Raw genomic sequence first — 20,957 nt, 5'->3', positions numbered from 1 at the left:
CAAAAATGTTATGTCTTCAGTAGATTAGATTTTGCATAATCCGGCTAACATTGGAAACGCACATGACAGAGGTAATTAACATTCCTCAAAGTTATTTATATTCAGCCCTCCAGAGTGGAAAAATCTCCAGTTAATGCACATAATGTCCTGATAACCACCCGAGCCTGCAAGCTTTTTCTCAAGTATACTCGTGAAGTGTCCAGCAATCACATTTCATCACTGCGGGGTATTGTTGGCTCTTACTAACAATGTATGCTATATGCGACGCGCGCGTGAGACGCTCCCGACCCTCGCGCTCGTCATCAATCGCCCCAGAGTGGTCGCTGTGCATACCTTCTCCGCCTTGTCTTATCTCTGACACGTTGTTTGGCATCTCAAGTCTCCACCAGCTGGACCCCCTCACTGACAACCTGCTACCCACAGAGGGGAGGAGTCTGCCGGGGAGTGGGATGAAGACATTTGGGGAGGGGTGCTGGCTTTCCTTGGGCCGTCAAAACCTGTACATATGTTCACTCAAGGTGAACGCTAATTTACTTATGTTATTTTTATTTTTTTTAGCCCACTTGATGGAAAAATACATGATGCCTTTTTGTAAAGCAAGTCTATTTATATTTATTGGCTTGTTACATATGTCGTCCTTTGATTCTTTTTTTTTCTCCTAACACGTTGAGGTCAGAGGTTAAGCAGGCAGCTCTTCAGAGGTTCTGTTTCTCCTTTAACCCTTCGATGCCAGACCGGGTCGAGGAATGGGGCCGCCCGCGGGGTAAAGGAGGCGGAGAAAATATGACTTCTCTGAGGGGCCTCCAGCTCTTTAAAAATGGATTGGATCAGAGGTCTGCTATAACCCTGTGTGGCTGCAAGTAAGGTGGAAAATAGACTTGTACATGTACATGTTTGTGGGGTGCTAAATTGAGATTCAGATATTCAGAGGCAAAACATACTCCGGACGTGAAAATATTCTGTACCTTTCGTGATCGCGACCTGGTTTTTAAATGGCATATTGGATTTCGGTTCAGTTTTTGAAAACGTTGGGCCGGTATTATATATAATTTGGTATAATGAGTAACACTTTTTGTCAAGTTAAGGTCGACACAAGTACAGAAATATGTATTGTGTGTGTGTGTTCACGTATAATCAATCAGTGAAGAACTTTCTCATACACGTACACACTGTTTCAACGGTAGATTGATGGGCTTTTGCGATCAAAGAACTTAAGTGGTGCTTATCGTTATCTCTCTCTCCCTCACACACACATGCACACGCACGCACGCATGCACACACACACGCGCTGTCCTCCACTCGCTTTTTGCATATTCTCCATTCCTAAATGAAATGAAAATGTACTTTGAGAAAATCACATTTCAAATTAAATTCTATACTTTTCTATTACATAATATATGTTACACTAATGCACAAACCCCTATAGCTTTCATCTTAGTAGTGCATCTCTTCTTATTGTGATATGATTTCATAACTATTCTTTTGTGATTTTCGTGTTCTTTGTATTCATTTAGAGCAGGGGTGCCCATTAGATCGATTGCGATCAACCGGTCGATCGCAAAGGCATTGTGGGTAGATCGCCAGCCTATCATCCGTCCTCACTACTGTATTAGTACGTTCACACCAACTGCGTTAGTAGCGTTTCTGGCGGCGCGTTTGAATTTGAGTCAACGTAGTTTGCGCGGGCGGGCGCGGTTGCGTGGCGCGAGTGATGCGTTTGGAGCGTTGCGCCGCGGAGCGAAGCACCGAAATTCCGCCCATTCGCTCCATTCGGTGCGTATAAAACAAGTCACCTTTTTTGCCATTTGCAGCCAATCAGCATCGGGTATACTACGTCACACACAGCCACACAGCGTCCTGTTCACTCGGTGGCTTTTTTTAAAATCTTTTTTTTCCGGTCTTGAACTTTACCAGGACAGCAATATTGATAGCATTAGCATAGTGTGCAAAAAAGTTGACTTGTTTTACAGGCTGCCTATCAGCAGCTACTGTCCGGACTACGCGTCCCTGGCTGATTGAATTCAGTGCAAGTCATCAAAGTAAGGTAATTACAAAATATTTTTGTTGTTGTGTTGTGCTTTATAGGTTGATACAGTCATGCAAGGTACACCAGCATATACGGTACATATAAAAAATATTCCTCAATATATTTATAAATAATGTGTTTTGCATTTTTAGTAGGTGGTAGATCATTTTGACTCGGTCATGTCATAATAGCTCTCAGGCTGAAAAAGTGTGAGCACCCCTGATTTAGAGACAGCACTCGACATACTGTATCATAAATCGAACTATACGGCAACTTCTCTGGGTGTTGAGACATCATTTTCTCAATTGCAGTGTTCAACAAGTGGCTTACCTTTGTAATATAATGCTAGACTAATCAAAATGGGGCTGGGGGGGGGGGGTCGGATTAATCACTTGTATGCGAGCATGTACAGTGCTTATCAAATTTATTAGAGACCATCCAGCATTTTTAAGTGCTTTAAAGCAGACTCTTTCATTTTCACGGAGCTCTTGATGTCTTATCATTTTGAACAGGGAGAAGGAATTTAAACCTGAATTCGCATTCGAATTTGAGCTGTCTCACAGATCAGAAATTAATCAAGCATGAGATTCCAAATATTCTACTAAAACAACATTTTCAGTTCCCCTCTGAACCCAAGTACATCATTATATTTTCCCGCAATCCTCATCATGAAATAATGATGTGCATTTTATTTTTCTTATTCTGGTGTAAATTTGTAAATGTTAATGGGTAACAATGATAATAATTACATTCAAACATTCAAATTGATATTTTTTCTTTAAGTGCTTCCACACACTGATGTATTGATGATTACAGAAGCATACAAATGTATCGCTAATTTACAAGACTGTTAATTTGAGGTAGCTGTGGCTTCATCCATACATATTAAGCAATACGAATTATACACAATCATCTTGATTATCAATATCATCATAACAGTAGTAATAATATTAATAATAATTGTAGTAATAAAATATAGCACCTTTCTTTATATCTTATTTCGATCTATTATAGCTCAATCAAATGTTCAAATTACAATCAATTATTGTTTATGTTTTTCCTAGATGGAATGAATGGTCCATCATTAAATATTAGAGAAAATTGTGGAAGAGCACAATAACAACTGACATTTTAAAATATAGAGATTTTATTTTTAATAGCAGCCACGATGAATATTAAGGTAGTGTTCTCATATGAAAAAATGCACCAAAAGTTTATGGTTCAGTATGCATACTGCCCATATATGCACACGAAGCCTTATTTAAAATACACCCACAACTTAGCTTTATTTCATTATGGACGAAATTGTTGGTTTGAATATATAGAGATGCCTTTGTAGGACACTTAGGGACATTTGTGCGATGGCTGTCATTAATGAAGCCATTTTGTGTAGAATAAATGGACCGAGATGGAGAGTGTAATTGCTAAAAGTTCATTATGGTTCATCTTTCTCTGCTGATGGTGCTCTTCTGTCTGTGTGAAGTGCAGGCTGGCAAAACCCGACTAAATCTGTGATTACACTGGAAATACAATTGTGGTGATGATAATCTTTCAGTCTGGCCCAGTCGACATCAAAACGACATTTAAGCCTGCCTCTGATTGTAAATGTGACGGTTTAAGATGCCTCGCTGCCAAAACAACCTGCAACTTTTTTATTTATTTTTTTTATTTTTTTTTTTTACAAAATGTTCGAATATACAGTGCTTTTAAATCATCTGCAACAGCACAATGGAACTATGACGATGTTGAACAATAAAAGCTGATCCAATGGAATAGAATGCTGGTTGATTAGAACGATACAATCCATCCCTGCCCAATGTAAAAGCCCCAAGAACCGACTAATGTTGTTAAGCACAGCACAGTAACAAGACTCCGAGGCAAACTAATTCCCCTCCCAAATGAGAGTTTATGGCTGAAATTGCCTTGAAATCAGCCATGTAGATCTTAATATGAGCATGAGGGCTGTCAAGGAAAAGAGCGCAAGAGGCGCGTGTGTATGCGTGTGTGTGTGTTGCATCTGAAAGACAAAGGGTCAGAGGTTGAGGGTCAAACTCACAGCAGACAGGCCAGTTGAGGGTCAGAGGGCTCAGACTAACCTAATGGAAGTTTATCTGCCTTATTGAGCTGCTTTATCGTTGTCTCCATCGCTGGACTCTCACTTTTGCGGAGTTCCACTCAGCCAGATTGGCATCGCAAATTTATCGTAATGTGCTGAGAGCACACGCTTGATGTGTCGCAGGTATATAATTGCTTGAGCTCCGAACATACTGCGAAGGTCTGTGAGTGCCAGTCAAACACACGTAACGGTGGCGGTGCTCCCTCACTGGGCTGCAGTGGGGGTTGTGGGCCGTCATGGAGCCAATGTCCCATCTGATTACGGCCAGAGGACTGGAGAGGCACGCTAATCCGCCGTACGCACACACACACACACACACACGCGCGCGCGCTCGGAGACAAAGAAAGACAACCGGCAAGACAAAGACAAGCCTAGTGAGTCAAGAGAGAGACAGCCACCATGGCCCGCATGTCCAGACAGCACATAATGATATCATAGCAGCAGGACGTCACTGTGCTGCTTACAATACAGAACAAGCAGAACGGCGGAGGTCAGAGCCAACATTTCGAAATACTCAGGTCAGGAGCACTGTTTCTAATTAAAAACCCGCCACAAAAGAGTTCTTTTTTTTTTTTTTTTTCTATTTCTATTCACCGTTATACCAAAATAAATATAGTTCCAAAAGGAGACGTATTATGCAATTTTTTTTCCCCCACAATTTAAAAGCTCGTTTTACAAACAGGTCGGACATACTTTGGTATTTTGACCAAGGATCAAGGATTATCGTTTATTTTACAACTCTAGTCCTTTTCTTGTTGGTGTGTATCCGAGTTTTGAGCGAGCGACTTTTCACCCTGCCCCATCTACAGCCGAGAAAGTCCGGCTTTCGTTACCATGAGGGTCACGGGTGAAGCCCTTTCCACATGGACTGTGACTGCAGACTAAGCTTATTGTAGTTCACAAAAACGAATGAAAAAAAAATACACCTGAAATTGAAAAAAACATTAGCGTTAACAAAATAAAATGAAAAACGAAAATGCTTTTTCAAAAAACACAATAAGTGAAACTAGTGCATTTTACGTTGATAAAACAAATCAAAACTATAATTACAGCAAAAATGTCCCTCGTTTTCTTTTTGGTACATTAATATCATACATGCGCTTTCGGGCCTTGTTTTGAAGAAGAAAAATATGACAGAAGAAGGAAGGTTGAATAGTCATTTGGGAATTTCTACTTAATTGTAGTTTACTTTATTGCACAGTACTCAGTGACCTTTTTTTAACATCTTGCGTTTGACAATTACTCCAAATATTAAAAAAGTAAAACTAATACTAAAACTAAACAAACTATACTAAAATTAAACATTTAAGAAAAACAAATAAATACTAACAAACTTTCTCTACATATTAACTGAATTAAAGAAAAAAAAAAAACTAACTGAATTGAAAAATCCCACACTATAATAACCCTGCTGCTTACACGTCGCAATCAATGCAAGCCAGGAGGAAAGAGATCGTAAAAGACAGAGATTGTCCAACGTCTGTGATTATTTCAGATTTAATATATAAAAGGCTAAAGTGTCTTTTGTGTCTTTTGCAAAGTACAACTGACTAAGACACACAACTGCACGTCTATAGTAATATACATACTGTTAGCTAATTTCAGATTGTACTCCCTCCACAGGGTTAGGGTTTCAAAATAGAGTTTCAAACTAGGGTTAGGGTTTCAAAGTAGCGTTTCAAACTAGGGTTAGGGTTTCCAACTAGGGTTAGGGTTTCCAACTAGGGTTTCAAAATAGGGATAGGGTTTCCAACTAGGGTTAGGGTTTCCAACTAGGGTTTCAAAATAGGGATAGGGTTTCAAACTAGGGTTTCACACTCATACATTCAGCGCCACAGATTCTACAATGTAAAACGTGAGGATGGTAACCCCAAGGGACAAAAATAATATCTTAACACCTCACATGCATATATTGTGGTACTATATATATACAGATTTAAAATATATTGAAATGAATAAACAAGGATTTGCTATACATTGTGTTTGGAAGCATGCAAGGAGAGATTTGTAGTGAGAGAGTACTGCAGCAGTTGAAGCGAGGACAGTGCCTTGCTCAAGGGAACCTTGACAGTAGCCGGCGAGCTGACTAGCAACTCTCTCAATTGTCCACACCAGGATTTGAAGACTGAGCTACTGTCACTGCATACATACTGTACATTCATTATCCCTCACAGAGACGTTCAATTTACGGTCGACTGTATATTTTTATTGCATAACACAGCAAAGCAGACGCAGCCATACTAGGAGAGATGTCTCTTTTGCCTAAAGCCAATATATAATTCATTTGATAATGTCAGTTTCTATTGCCCTTTAATATGTATTATATATATATATTAGATATTATATTTTATTTGTCCAATATGGAGCCCCTGAAGGGACATGAGGATTTTTTTTTTCCCTTCATGTCCTTGTAGGGGTGCCGCAGTCTGTGGCATGCCACTGCCATCCACAAGTTTGCTATGAAACACCCCCCCAAAAAACTAATTGACCAGTGGGGTAGTTTTGACTGAGTAATATGTATCCTGCCTAGCAACAGGTGACTAGGCGAACATGTGGAAAACATCCCTTGATCAACTTTGCTTGCACCTTTGTTAATCAAAATTTCAATCCAGTTGTGAAGTTCAATACAAACTCTTTGTATTAAAGAAAATATTTCATTTTAAAATGCAAAAGACTGTTTGAATACCGTCATTTACCGGCATGTGTCCTACCAATAGGGTTGGTGCACCACTTTTTGTCTTGAATAAAAACATCACTGCTGCATACCCAGGCTACCATTTCCTTATCAAATATTTACTCGTGCGCAAACCACAACACAAAATACACAATTTTGTAATGTGCAAAATATATTTAGAATACACATGTTTTTTTACAAAAAAAAAAGATATTTAAATACTACTGTATATGAAGCATGGCCTTTTTGTCCTCTTTTCTGGCAGGCTTCCTGTCAGCACGAAGCGCACCGCTGGCGCCTTGTTCCTGTTATGTTCAGGCATGTTTTCAAACAGGCCAGACAAGAGCACTGCTGTGAGACAAACACCAAACACAAACATCAATACACAAACAAATTATCCGTACTATTCTTACATTCCACTGCCTTGAGTGCACATGCGGCCTGATTTCACAGCACTCACTCAGCCTGCTGTCAGCCTCCTTTGTTTGCCAGCGCCAGCAACACTGTTTGGGTCCCACTCTGCGCATCTTTGCCATTGTGGCTCATGATTAAAAGATGGTGTCATAGTGGCGCTGGCCTCTCTGTCTGACAATGCATTTGCATTAACACAGACTTCCTCTCAATATCGCTTTGCAACACACTGTGAATTATGGGTGCATAAATGTTTATTCCCTTTATGTGTGCGCGCGCGCGCACGTGTGTGCGTACGCTGATTATCCAGCACGTCAGCTTTTCCGAGATAGTATTTTCGTTTTTTAAGCTTGACCTATAAAAGCTTGCGCAATACGGATTGTACCATAGGTTAAAAAAAAATCCATCTGTTGCTCAACCTAACCCTTAATTCATATATATTACTAAATATATTATAAAATTACATATCATATTTTTTTTTGTATTATTATTGCCGTGTGATTGGCTGGCAACCAATTCAGGGTGTACCCCGCCTAACCGCCCGTAGACCCTCGTGAGGATAAGCAGTTCAGATAATGGATGTATTATGATTATGGAAACCTGATGCGCTAGAGAGAAAATGAGGGCAGATTCAGAATCTGTGCCCAAAAAAAAAAAAAATCTATAAAAGTTGACTAAAAAATAAAAGTAAAGTAAAAATGTGTTGACCAGTGAATGATTAAGTTTTGAGAATGGCAATCAAGCTTTTTTTTTTTAATTCATCATCAAAGTGGGAATCATCAATTAGAATAGTAATTAGCGGAGTAAAAGTTCCGCAATTTTGAGAGGTATGCACGGACTCTCCACTACTACACGTAATATGTTGGAAAACACCCAAAGGCCAAGCAAAAAACGGAGTTCTGGCAATTTAAGTTCTGAAGTTTGAATCATTAATCTTCTCCTTGTAGTTTTTTGGGGGGTTACTCCAGCTCCCACCCACATTCTAAAAGCATGGATGTTAGGTTAATTGAAGACATACATTTTCCGTCAGTGTGAATGTGAGAGTAGGTGGTTGTTTGTCCATATGTGCCCTGCGACTGTGTCGAGAGTGTACCCCGCCTCTCAGGCAAATTCGGATAGGGTAAGCTCCGAATTTAATGAGTCCAAGCACTGAAGTAATTGGATGGGAGAATGGCCGACCTGAGGTCTCAGGAAATACACTGGCCCGCCATTAGGTGCTGTTTTTCTTTCTGACCGTTATGTATCGTGTATTTAATACAGAGTGGTGGTTTAGAGGGCAGCACGCTGGTCGTCTGATTAGCACGTCCGCCTCACAGTGCAGAGGTCGTGGGTTCGATCCCCGGCTCTGGCCTCCGTGTGTGTGGAGTTTGCCTGTTCTCCCTGTACCTGCGTGGGTTTTCTGCGGGTACTCCGGTTTCCTCCCACATTCCAAAAACATGCATGGTAAGTTGATCGGACACTCCAAATTGCCCCTAGGTGTGATTGTGAGTGCGGATGTTTGTCTCTGTGTGCCCTGCGATTGGCTGGCAACCAATTCGGGGTGTTCCCCGCCTACTGCCCGAAGACAGCTGGGATAGGCTTCGGCACGTCCCGCGCGACCCTTGTGAGGATAAGCGGTGTAGATAATGGATGGATGGATGTGGCCAATGAAACTTGTCTCACCACAGTTTTGCCCATGCAGGCTCTCTCCCAGTTCCCCTTTCAAGCAGCCAGAAAGAATCCAGTTTCACGTAATTCAAAATTTCAGATTTCTGTGGGTGTCTTTCTTGAATTCCTGCAAGTACATTATGTCAGTTTTGGGTCCAACCGAAAAGGCCCAGATTGTGCATGGAATAAGTACATTTTTTGTGTCATTTGAGATGAGATCATTATTTTTGGTATACTGTATCTAATTTTTGTTTGGTTGTGTGACGTGAGACTCTTTTAATGTAAACCAAATGATCACATGCACTAAATCGATACTTTTTTGGGTGACATAGACTACGTTAACATGCGGTCAATATTTGGTTAAAGGTCAAAATTCCGGTTTCTAAAACATTCTGAATAATGACTGCATGTAAACGATGTCACATCCATTGGCCAATGTAGACAGAGCCTCCAGGGCCACTGTTGGAATGACGCCATCACATCCTGTCGTCCATTTTTCTAGCACTTACCCATTCCGGGTCACAGGTGAACTGGAGCCTATTGCAGGTGACTGTACACAAAAGGTGGACTACTCCTTGAACTGTTTGCCAGTCAATCACGAGGCACGTTTGGATAGACACAAAATAAGCCTCACGTTTCCACTTTCAGTCTCTGAACAGAAATTGATCCCACGCTAGCTGCACGAAACAGTCAGCCGTGTGTACCACGACACCTCCGGTGTCCTTACCTTCATTCTGAGAACACATGATCCAATTTCGGTAAAAAAAATGGACCAATCCACTAATTGGGTCCATTTGACCCACTTTCTTGGTTTTTATTGTGACCCTTTTTTGGGGGGGGGTCAAAAACATCCCAGACAGTTGGGTTGGTCCATTTTTTTTGACCCAACCTGGTTTATTTTTAACCCAACTGTTTTTAGAGTGATGAAATCCATCAAGCCACGTACTGTATTTGTGTTCCTGCTTGTCCTAACGATACGGAGCGATTCCCAGTTGATGGTTGCAGATCGGCGCCAGATTTTACACTGTCAGGTTCGAATCCTCCGTCAAATTCTCTATTATTAGGACAAATTCATTTAATACAGCTGTGTTGGATCGTTGTCTGCGAGGGAAATGGGCTTTTCTTTGCTTCTGTCGCCAAAGTATTTGTTTCAATGGAGTGCTGTTGGGTCGCTTTAATGTATAAGGGGTTTGGTCGGCTTTGTAGATAAAATTAAATTGGCTGTCGCCATGGTTTCTAACCAGTAACAGTGTTCAGTATTAACTGTTGCCATTGGTACGATGTCAAAGGCCGGTCAAGTTTTTCAATGGATTTCTGGCACGTACTCCCACTCTCCCTATAATCTTTGCCAATAAATAATACATTTTGAACGAGGACAAATAGTCTTTAGATAGAAGGTTAGTGACGAGGGAGAAAGAGCAAAGAAAGAGCACTGCTCGGCAGACAAACTTTACTTTGGATCTATTCAAGAATCTTGACAAAGTTATTTCCATCAATATACTCTACATATGTGACTGATTAAAAGGCACTTTAGCTGAAAAAAAAAAATGAGAAAAAAATACCTTCACTAGTGAGGAAAAAAAAAAAAGGGGTGAATGTTGCAGTTCAATGAAGTTTGCATCAGCTTGCTATAAAATCTGACTTATCATTTCCCCCTCTTCCTTTCCAGCAGCTAATTCATTCACTGCCATTGATGTATTTACTTGTCTTTTCACACTCCAGCCATTCAATCCCAGGAATTTATACGTTTTTTTTTTTTTCACTTTTTTTTTTTTCCAAACATCAAGGTAAAAGCGGGTCAGGAAATGTCTGGCAGTGAATGAGTTAAAAAGCTCTCCTGATGTTAACATGAGTGTGATGTCTCCACCTTCTCAGACTCACTCGGCCCATCACTTCACACAACATGCTTTTATCATAATAGCATTCCATTCTATTAGTATTAATAAAGTACACTCTATGAATGTGCATGTATGTATGTGAAGTAGTAAGCTATCCATTCATTAAATATAGATACAGAGGCATCTCAGTGTGTTTTTGTTTTTCCTCTTCATTGCCCTTTGGTCAAGCGTTTCTTATTCCTAAGCGCATTCAGTGTGTGTGTGTGTATGTGTGTGTGCGCGCATATTAAATCCTTTTAAATCAGCAGATGCATTTTCCCGGTTGTTGAATGTCGCTTCTGTCAGCATCACCATCCGCTTCTCGCCTGGTAATTATTATACAAAAAGAACAGCACATAACATTTCCATTATGTGTGCTAATGCCACCTGCCGCTGTCACCTTGTCTTGTGTGTTACAACCTTGTAACTTAGGCGCACCGTACGCTCTCTGGGAGGTGATAACAACAAGTCTTGAAATATATTTTAGGCATGAATGACGTGCACGAGGTTAGGCTTATTTGGTGATGAATATAAGACAGTTTTGTTTGTATGGCAGCATTGTTTGATTCAAATTTGTGCATTGTTCTATTTTAAAGGCATCGTAAATGATACACCTTGTGTCATGAATCTCGTTGGATTGTACCTAATAAATGGCCCAGTTTATATTTAAAGTAGTCCATAATCATGTTATCGCAAGTAGTTTGAAACTACCACAATGTGTGACACAGTCAGAATGCTAAATGTCATTGTGTCAGTCTGATGCGAGGGTCTTGTGGTGTGCTTCGGACAAGGGTGTGATTTTAAGTGTGACTTTTGCTTTAAGTAAAAAAGTCACACATTTCACATCTGTCAGTCAGGCCATCAATGAAGGCCATCATCATTCAAGTCTCATATGCAACTTCTAACTTTATTCCATTCTAAAATGGCATTTACATTGTGGGGTATTTTTACAAATGATGAAGGTGTCGCTGAAGTCTGAACGCATGTGGTCCAATCTCTCTAATTCTCTAATTATGCTATACAGGGGTACATGGGCTCTTCTAGCAGTACATGATGAATCACTGTATTAAATGTTCAAACTGTGCATGAGGTGAAACTTTTTAAACACAGCACAACATATTTGTTAAGTACAGTTCAAGTTGTATTTGAATTTTAAGCACAATATATTTTAAATTTTTTTGTGAATGTTATATTACGTTTTTTATTTAACATGTGTGCAATACTTTACTGCAAATGAAAAATGATTAACATATATATATATATATATATTTTTTTTACATTTAGTATGGGGAAAAAATTGCATAATGTTACAGACATGTAATACTTTTTTGGAATAAAGTGTCTGCCTCGTTTTTTTGATGAACACTTAGGCCTACCCTATTTTCTTTAACGTTAGTGGTGCATGGATATCGAATGTTTTCGTTCGTATGTTTTCACACTTACCCTGGTGTATGAAAATTAAATGTAACGAAGCAATATGATCTAATGAAGGAGCTTTTAAAAGGTACGTTTTTCAAATCTTAAAAATGTCGTAATTAAAGATTATTAGATTAGCCGCTTGGTGCGGCACTCTTGTTTATATGAATAACCAGGCGACCGGTTACCATAGCAACAACCGGCCGGAAGTACCTTAGTGGCAACTCAACGCTCGACAAAGACTTCGAAAAGTGACACCAAGGCAAACCAAAGTATCGCAGTCAACTTTAAAATTGAGCACTGCGTGAGTATTCGACATCTTTAATGATACATCTCAGAGCCTCCCGCAGGATTATTTCACAGTAAATTTGCACGAAGCTGTGTGAAACTCGGACAGAGTCCGTGTGTGAACTATCAATGCTCATTAACAACCTCCTCCTTATTCCGTGTTCAAGTGTGAAGCTCAGCATGGCTGAGGCTGAACGCTGCGTGGTGACAGCGAGGAGGCACCGTGACAGGAATGACACTCTCATTGAGTTCATGAAGGATCGCCGGGAGCAAGAACATCTCATGGCCATACTGGAGCAGCGCTTACAGGTGCGCGGTGGAAAACAGCACTGGTGGCAAAAGTACAAGTACTGATACAGATACTGAAAAAGGCTCTGGTAGACGTTGAAGCTACTTATTCAGGCGTTTATGCCATTAAAACGACCTACTGATAGCAACAGAAAAATACATAATTCTCTTTAAAAAGCCTAAAATGTTGTAATTACTATGGCAATATGAACAATATTCACAGTCACTTACAGTTCCCAAAGTAACCGTGTGCCTGATGTTGTTTTCTCAAAGAAGTTGGAGAGTTTGCGACAGTGTGAGGATGAGCTGCGGAAGGAGGCGAAGAAAGCCAAGGAATTCATATCAAACTTTGATATTTCAACAAAGGTACAGTAGAGCTTTACACAAAACCTCAGTGTTATGCTCCAAATTATTATCTTACACAAATGTTATGTTCACATCTGGCTGTGAGCTCAAATCATGAAGAATATCGTCGCTGTCCTGTGAAAAACATGTATGTCCAATTTTGGATGTTTAAAAAAAAATGTCTGTAACGCCGAAATACCATTCGCGTAAAAATAAGAAAAATGAAAAAAAATGGATGGGAAGAAAGTGAGGACTATTCTAAGGGCACACGACTGACAGGGGCCCTAGAAAATTCTACAGTATTCTCAGTCTAGAGTACTGAAGTGGTGGGAAAAAATGATTTTTGTACAAGGTCCTCAAATTCCTTGCAACGCCCCTGGACATATGAACATCTAAAATTCAAATTCCCATATATCCCCAAATACAAAGATATTTTTTTTCAGAATATGTTCAACGCAGGCAGGCCCAATAGTCTAAACACGACATTCAGATCAATATTGCGTTCGTGGAATATGAGAGATCCACACATTTTTAGCTAGTTCGGGGGGGCGGCCATTTTCTCACTTCTGTCGACTGAAGATGACATCACAGTTGCTCAGGGCTCAGATAATGACCAATCACGGCTCACCTTTTTTTCTGAAGCTGAGCTGAGCTTCAGTCAACAGAAGTGACAAAATGGCCGCCCCCTGAGCTAGCTAAAAACAGGTGGATTTCTCATATTCCACAAACGCAATATTAATCAGAATGCCGTGTTTAGACTAGTGTGCCTGCATAGAGCATATTCTGGGAAAAAAAAATATGTTTGGGTTGACTTCCTCTTTTAACATTAAGACAGCTTTTGACTGTGATGCAGTGAACATTATTTTCATATTAACGAAGACAACTAGAAAAATTAAAACTGACAATGGCAACGAAACAGCTCTGGACAAAAACACACACACAAAAAAAATCAATACTTAAACTAAAGATATACGTTTAGCCTTTCCTACATGAAATTTAAGGCAACATTACACTTAATCTGTCAGTATTTGTGTCAAGATAAAACCGTCTTTATTGATTCTTTATGAATTAACCAGTAAGACATTCTGCCTTGATGTAAGATACATCGAGGACGGTATATTTAGAAATTGTCTTCAGTGCCCTTGCATTAGAAAACATTTCATTTTTTAAGACACGCATTTAAAAAAACAGCAAACATGGGAACATTTTCCAGTTGACAATACACACAATGCAGTACAGGAGAGTCCCCATGCATTATTCTACACCGTGAATGATATGCGGTCAATTGTGCCCTAAAGACAGCATATCCCCATGTGAAGGAACAAGATGCTGATCAGAACGTGGAAAAGGCAGAGAACGAGAGGAAGGAGGCGAACACGAAAGAGGTCGAGGTGAAGACGCTGCAGGAAGAGTACGCTCAACTGCAGCACAGAAAACGCGAGCTCCTTCATCACGTGCAAAGAGATGCAGCGTATCGGGATGTCATGCAACAGGTGTTAAAACTCACTCGGGTAAGGTTAACGCCGTTACATTAATGCACAATGCGCTATATAAATAAAATTGTATTATTTAAATCTCAGCTCCGGCCTTCTGTGTGGAGCTTGCTTCACCGGTGAAAGTTGTGTACCCCGCTTCTTGCACTAACAAAGTCAACTGATAAACGCTTTGGCACAATTCAATACAATATAAGCGTTTTTGTTTTTTTTTGCATTGTTTTTTTTTTTTTTTTAAATCATATTAGAGAATGTGGCCGAAATGTTCCATGATACCACGAGCGCTGAAACATTTTTTGGGACTCTTTTGAGCATCAGTAAATGTCATTTCGACCCGTGTCGTGTTTGTGCGTTAACAGTTTGAAGATGAAGCATCTCTGGCAGGTCATCTGGAGAATCTTCTTCGCATCAGGGAGCATCTCTGCGAGAAGCAGAGGTTAGCCGAGGAGCAGACGGACCTGCAGAGGAAAGCCCTGCTGACCTTTAACAGCCAGCATCACCTGATGCTTCTGCGGTGCAGCAACCAGCTGTCGCAGCTGCACCACAAACTGGACAGTGCACAACCCGAAGTGGAACGCTGGGTATCAAAGCTAATCCCGGCAAAGAGGAATTCCAGAATCGAGATGTGTCATTTTCTGCTCTCGTCTTCGTACAGGAGGCAAAGTGGAAGCACATTCAGGGCACTGCAGCCAAGGAAACGCTCCTGCTGGGACTGATCAAGATGGCAGCGCTCAACCTCTACGAGTTGACGGGCGGCGACGTGGGTGGAGAGAAAGGCGTCCCCCTGAGTGATACCGACACACAGCTGGACAAGGTTTGTACCCTGGCAGATTTTCGACACAATCTGAAAGTGGAAGATGAGCGGAACACGCACGCACGCACATCTTTTTGTCTCTTTTGTAGATCAAGATGTTCATACAGGACCACAAGGACATTGTAAGACTACATCAAAGTAGCGCCCATAGAAATGAAGAAGACCTCTGTTACAGTGACTAAACATTAAATTACTGTTATACCACTCTTACATTACCAAAACATTAAAGTGCTGTCAAATGTGAATTACGGAATAAAGATTTTCAAATGTCCATCATGTAGCATACAGCAGTGTTTCTCAACCTTTATTGAGCCAAGGGACATATTTCACTTTGGAAAAAAAAAAATCTCACGGCACACCACTTACTTAGCAAAATGACTCACAAAAAGTAGCTAATTGTTTTGCTAATTTGGTTGGCATAAATACAATAACAGTTTTTCTTTGAACTAGAATTTTTTTTTTTTTTGATAATTTCCCGTGGCACACTATACTGGTTGAGAATCACTGCCATATAGTGTATAGTGTATACTTGTTTTTAGTATCAAAAACACTTCAACTCCTTCACAATTTACAAAATGAATAACAAATTGCATATAATTGGTCATCAATATACTTTATTTCTATAGGTGTTTCCAGTTACCGATAAATACAAGTATGACTTCTCAGATTCAGAGAAATGTATGTCTCAAAGTAGTCTTTGATAGAAATCCTTTTTATCCCCCTTAAGAATCAGATAATACATTTGACTTGATTTAGAAAGACCTTCCCCGAGATTTTAACTTCATAAAATAATCTTCTCCTTGTCTCACAATCGCATAATGTGTTATGCGCAGATTACGGAACTCCGACGGGATCGCGTCAGTGAGAAGATGGTGTATGAGCAGCAAAATAAATTGGAACACAACATACCGAGGAAGAATTGAAAAACACTAAACAATTTAGTTGGGATAAAGGGGCAATTCATTTTACGGATCACCTATCGGTAGTCAGAGTAGATTGATTTCTACTTCATTGTTTGCATCTTTCCAAAGAAAATGCTGAAAACATATCTCAATTTTATCACATTAGTTTTCCGCAAACATTTTATGCTCTCTTATGACCTCCTTGCATAAGCAATTTGCATATAACTCTCATAATCGTGTGAACCAAGACTTTAAATGACTGGATTTTTAAAACTAGTAAGTGGTAAAAACATGTGAAAGTATACAATCACTTAGGATGGATACAAAGGTAACACAGAAACAGATATAAATATACTATTCATATATTATTTTTCCCATGACGTTCATTCATGTTGAATGACTCCTGTTGCTGTGCGTGACCCTTAACCTTCCCTCTAGTCTCGAGCCACCGGGGGGGGGGGGGGGGGGGGGGGACAGCTGGGCCCAAATAAAGATCAGTGCAGTGACAGACATTTTGAAATGTTACATTTTGATAGATTATATTTGAAAGGATTTTCCAGCTCTCTCTTATGCTTCCTCAGCATCAAGAACTCGTTCTCGTCCTGACTCTGCAGGGGGCTCACAATGGATGTCATCCTTGAGCAGTCCCATACTGCCATCATGTGAGCAAACAAAAAAACAGCAACTGGTGGGCCCCATGGTCCATGTATGTTCCAACATGACTTTTCCCCACTACACAAGATCAATCAAGGCAAGCTTGGATAAGTTTGATGTGGAAATTGAGAACCAAGAACTTCCAATCTTGTACTTTTGTCCAAATCATCTATCACGGAATGTTACCAGGAATAAATACACTCTAAAAATGTAGCGGTGTTTTCCGAACCCACTTGGTGGGTAGCTGTGGATTTTGAGCAGTTTGGGTTACTTTTACCCAAGGTTGGGTTAATTATTTTGACCCCAGCAGATTGGGTTGAAAATGAATTTTGCGGCTGAAGAGATGAGATGGTCGCCATTTGTGTGCTGAAGTTTAAGTAACTTGATGGAAAATGCTGTGGGCAGTTGTGATGTCATTTTCGGTCGACAGAAGACAAAATGGACGCCCCCGGAGATGGGTAAAAACGAGTGCATTTTGCTGCTTAACTCATATTCCACAAACGCAAAATGAATCAGAATGTCATGTTTCAACTAGTGGGCCTGCTGGGAACATATTCTTGAAAAAAATCGGTCTGGGTTGACTTCCGAAGAGTCTCTAAACACTAGTAAGAGGCCTACAAATATTCCAAATGCTCAGATACAGATTAGGGCTGCGCGATATTGGGAAAAAAACACTCAATATGGTCGTCGAATATAGCGATATTGATATTATTGCAATATTTAACATGAACCCAAAGAAATTACATGTTATTATCCAATGAAAGAATTACATTTTTTTCCTGTAACAAAATAAGCAAGCTCGATGTATTCCTGGTTAATTAATTGTAAGTATTACCCTCGATAATGTTCAACTATTGGATGGCGGTGCACATTTAAGTTTGCATCTGACTGGTCTAATTCAGATAAAAGCATACAATTCCACACGAAATTGATTGCATGTCTTTGCAATATGTATTACGCATGGGCCAATATATCGAAATCTGTATTTTTTCGATATACTGTGCCGCCCTAATATGGATTGCGTACTGTAACGACCTTTAAATCTATAGACTATTTCTTCTTCTTGCCTTTACCTTTGCCCTTGCCCTTGCCCTTGCCTTTCTTTTTGCCCCCCTTACTAGGCAAGATGGGGTTGCTGGCCAAGATCTTGCGCGTACAGTAGCCCCTCCACCAAGACTGACAATAAAGAGCGACCTTAAGCTTCAACGCAGACACTCTTTTCTCGTCCGCCAGTCGACGCTTCTCCATGATGTGGTTGTACTCCGTCTCCAGGTCAGCATAAGGCTTCTCAAGTCTTTGACGTTCAGCTTCCTCCCGCTCAACATCCATCTGACATAACTCCAGATCAGTCTGAGACATGAAGACAAGAGTTAGTCAAGTGGATTTGATCAATTTGCGGATTGTCTTGGGCACGTCCACATCCGCTTCCTCCCTAGCAGCCATACGAGTCAAGACAGTTTTTTATTGATTTTTTTTCTTACCTGGTGCTCTTGTATTTCATCATCAAACTTTTGGAGCAAGTATTCAATTTCCATCTCCACATTTTCATTTATCTGTCAAAGAAGGAAAGGTTTATTTCATCATCCGCCACATAAATGATGTCATAAAACAGTCCTAAAAAATAAGTGCACCTCTTGGAGTGTTTTCTCCCCCTCTCTGAATTTAAGTGTCGACGTGTGGATTCGAATGTTGAGTCTGTCTATTTCCTGCTGGATGCTGGCTTGCTTCACTTGAGAAGTCTTGATGAGGGACTGGCACTGTTCGTCAGCGAGAAGCTGCCAGTCGACTACTTCTATCTGGTTCTCCTTAAGACGACGCTCCAAAGTTTCGATGTCATCTTTCTTCTCGGAAATCTAAAAATCCAATCCAAAAAATGGGAGAGGTCAGACATTTAGTGTTCTGAGTCACTGGTTTTTTTTTTATTTTATTGCTACTTCTAATGAGGGATGACTGTACAGTGGACACACCCCTTTTAAAACAGATTTTTTTTTCTAAACCGGTATTATAGAAATAAGGTGACAGCTAATATATTTGTCAAAATATGAATGTACTTACTAAAACTAATGCTCTGTTGAAGAATAGTTTTTTAAAATGTCAGTATTCAATCTTTTTTTGGGGGGGGGGCTCTGTTGACTTGATTATTTAACCACCCTCCCACACAAAATTGCTCCAAATCTATCTGATCTCTTGTTGACAACCCTCCCTAAATCACAAAACAGATTTTTTTATAGTGGATTAGGGTCCAAAAAAACCATCTTCATCAGAGGTGCTACTTCTGTGGATACACAATGAAGCCCGTTGGATGGTCGAATCATGCTATGGGCTGGATTGTTTTTCATCTGGAAATACCGCTTTACCACAAATAGAGGGAACTGCAAACCTTTACAAATATCAGTCAATTATGTATGGCCCAGTAGCCTTCAGATGTCTGCTAGAAGGTTGAAGCAGAATAGTATGACAATGACACCCATACATCCAAAATCAACTGAAGAATAGCTCCACCTGAAAAAGGCTAGATTTTTGGAAATCCCAAAGGGGGATTTTGAGTGGGCAAGTCTTGTCAAGTCAATGTGTTTTCACTTCCACCACATAGAAGGTGTGTACAACTGCTCACCTCAACATCTTTTTGTATGATAGCTGCAGCGGTTTCATCTAGTTTGATAATTAGTTCTGTGTCAGGGGAGACTGTCTCAAGGGCTAACAGTATTTCCTCTTCTGGACTGGTCTGCAACCTCTCTATCATATGAACGTGAAACTTCTTCAGCCCTACAATGAGTGTGCTCTCAGTCTCTCCAACTTCCACGCCAACCTCTGGTCTCAAGCCCAGAATTGCATCGGGGTAGGTCCGGAAAAACCTGAGCAAATCCCTGACAGAGTACTTGAAGTCTCTCTCTAGCTGAGCCTTCCTTTTCCTTCTAGCACTTTCTTCTCCCGCCGGTCCATCTTTTACTTCCTTGAGGTCACTCGATGTTTCCAGCCTTTCTCTTAACACCTGATGCACCTCAAGGATCCTAGTGAACTCCTCTTGTACATCATCACACGAGCAGACTAATTGACGGACGGCAGGCAGAGATGCGGCGATCTCAATTTGACCAATGCAGTTCTCCAGTATGTTTGAGATGGTCTGGGCCTCAGGTGAGAGGAGCCTCTGCTGTGGCACCTCGTGGATAAGCGCAGCCTCCCAATCATCATCTTGCTGCTGACTAGGGGATAAACGCTGAGTGGTGTCCGCCTCTATCACCTCTATCACCTCTATCAGCTGAGCTTCAGACATGTTGTCAAAGTTATCGCTGATGGTGAGAAAACAATGACATGTGAGACAGATGGTTGGTTACCTATGTATTGTTGGCTGCTGCTTTACAACGTAAATATCCATTATGAAACATTGATCATGTCTTCCTACTGATTGATTTCTCCTGAAATAATTTGTAATGGCTGTGTTTTTCGTGACAACGCCCCAACGTCAGCCTTCTTACGCTGTGTATCTTTCTTACGGTTACGTCACTTTTCCAACGTTTTTTTTTGTTTTTTTTTTCAAATGCATTTTTGCTACCTTAAACGATAAAATTGCTACATTTATTCAACCTCCTAGATTTGTTTTCTTTTGTTCATACTTTTAAGTTAATGACATTTTATTCTGAACAGGTATACCTCTGGCACTTAACCTATAGGTTTATCAGCGTCCCCCCCCCCCCCCCACTCATATTTTGTGTTATTTCAAAACATTGATGTCCATTGGCAAATCAAAACATCCATAACAACGACAGTTACCACGCGAAAAGATGGAAAAGGTATATAACCGCCGGAGGAAAATCAGAAACGCACTTACGTCGACATGGCGCTCGCCAAATATGTTTACTGTTGCTAAGATACGGTCAACAACGGCGGCCGAATGGAATCAAAGGGGTTTTACTCAGCCTACTTCAGCCTACGATAATTAAAACGTTCTTATGTCTCAACCATGTATGTTAATAGGTCCATCAAATACGTATTATTGGTGACTATT

General features: G+C 40.4%; 2 protein-coding genes across 8 annotated transcripts; one reads left to right on the top strand and one right to left on the bottom strand.

Annotated features, from left to right (window-relative positions):
- Window positions 1-692: 692 nt before the first annotated feature.
- On the top strand, window positions 693-17,187 carry cfap73 (cilia and flagella associated protein 73). Of its 7 annotated transcripts, XM_086030012.1 has the most exons (8): window positions 693-860; window positions 12,623-12,764; window positions 13,017-13,109; window positions 14,387-14,599; window positions 14,941-15,162; window positions 15,237-15,395; window positions 15,485-15,517; window positions 16,879-17,187. In XM_086030012.1, exons 1-8 carry the CDS (start codon window positions 727-729, stop codon window positions 16,936-16,938), a joined length of 1,056 nt encoding a protein of 351 aa, XP_085886138.1. In that variant the 5' UTR covers window positions 693-726; the 3' UTR covers window positions 16,939-17,187. The 7 variants fall into 7 exon arrangements, with proteins under 7 accessions (XP_085886138.1, XP_085886139.1, XP_085886141.1 ...); XM_086030013.1 differs by lacking the exon at window positions 16,879-17,187 and having other exon boundaries at window positions 13,020-13,109; window positions 15,485-15,778; XM_086030015.1 differs by lacking the exon at window positions 16,879-17,187 and having other exon boundaries at window positions 13,020-13,109; window positions 14,408-14,599; window positions 15,485-15,775.
- On the bottom strand, window positions 16,763-20,951 carry drc10 (dynein regulatory complex subunit 10). The gene is made up of 5 exons (XM_086030011.1): window positions 20,781-20,951; window positions 19,566-20,241; window positions 18,583-18,804; window positions 18,433-18,504; window positions 16,763-18,301 (listed from the first exon to the last, which is right to left on the bottom strand). Exons 1-5 carry the CDS (start codon window positions 20,786-20,788, stop codon window positions 18,002-18,004), a joined length of 1,278 nt encoding a protein of 425 aa, XP_085886137.1. The 5' UTR covers window positions 20,789-20,951; the 3' UTR covers window positions 16,763-18,001.
- Window positions 20,952-20,957: the final 6 nt, after the last annotated feature.

The sequence above is a fragment of the Filicampus tigris genome, chromosome 5, assembly GCF_054856515.1.
Source record: "Filicampus tigris isolate MCC_2025a chromosome 5, RoL_Ftig_1.0, whole genome shotgun sequence".
Taxonomy (NCBI): Eukaryota; Metazoa; Chordata; class Actinopteri; order Syngnathiformes; family Syngnathidae; genus Filicampus; species Filicampus tigris.
Note: the sequence above shows the minus strand (reverse complement) of the source record. Positions and strands in the feature narration are given on the sequence as shown.

Bases quoted from the DNA above. Each gene is read 5' to 3' on its own strand.
- cfap73 (XM_086030012.1), top strand. From the start codon at position 727: ATGCCAGACCGGGTCGAGGAATGGGGCCGCCCGCGGGGTAAAGGAGGC. The intron at 12,765-13,016 runs GTGCGCGGTGGA...GTTTTCTCAAAG, and splicing joins TACTGGAGCAGCGCTTACAG to AAGTTGGAGAGTTTGCGACA. The intron at 13,110-14,386 runs GTACAGTAGAGC...TGTGCCCTAAAG, and splicing joins ACTTTGATATTTCAACAAAG to ACAGCATATCCCCATGTGAA.
- drc10 (XM_086030011.1), bottom strand. The intron at 18,505-18,582 runs GTGCACTTATTT...CTTCTTTGACAG, and splicing joins GGGAGAAAACACTCCAAGAG to ATAAATGAAAATGTGGAGAT. The intron at 18,302-18,432 runs GTAAGAAAAAAA...TTCATGTCTCAG, and splicing joins ATGAAATACAAGAGCACCAG to ACTGATCTGGAGTTATGTCA.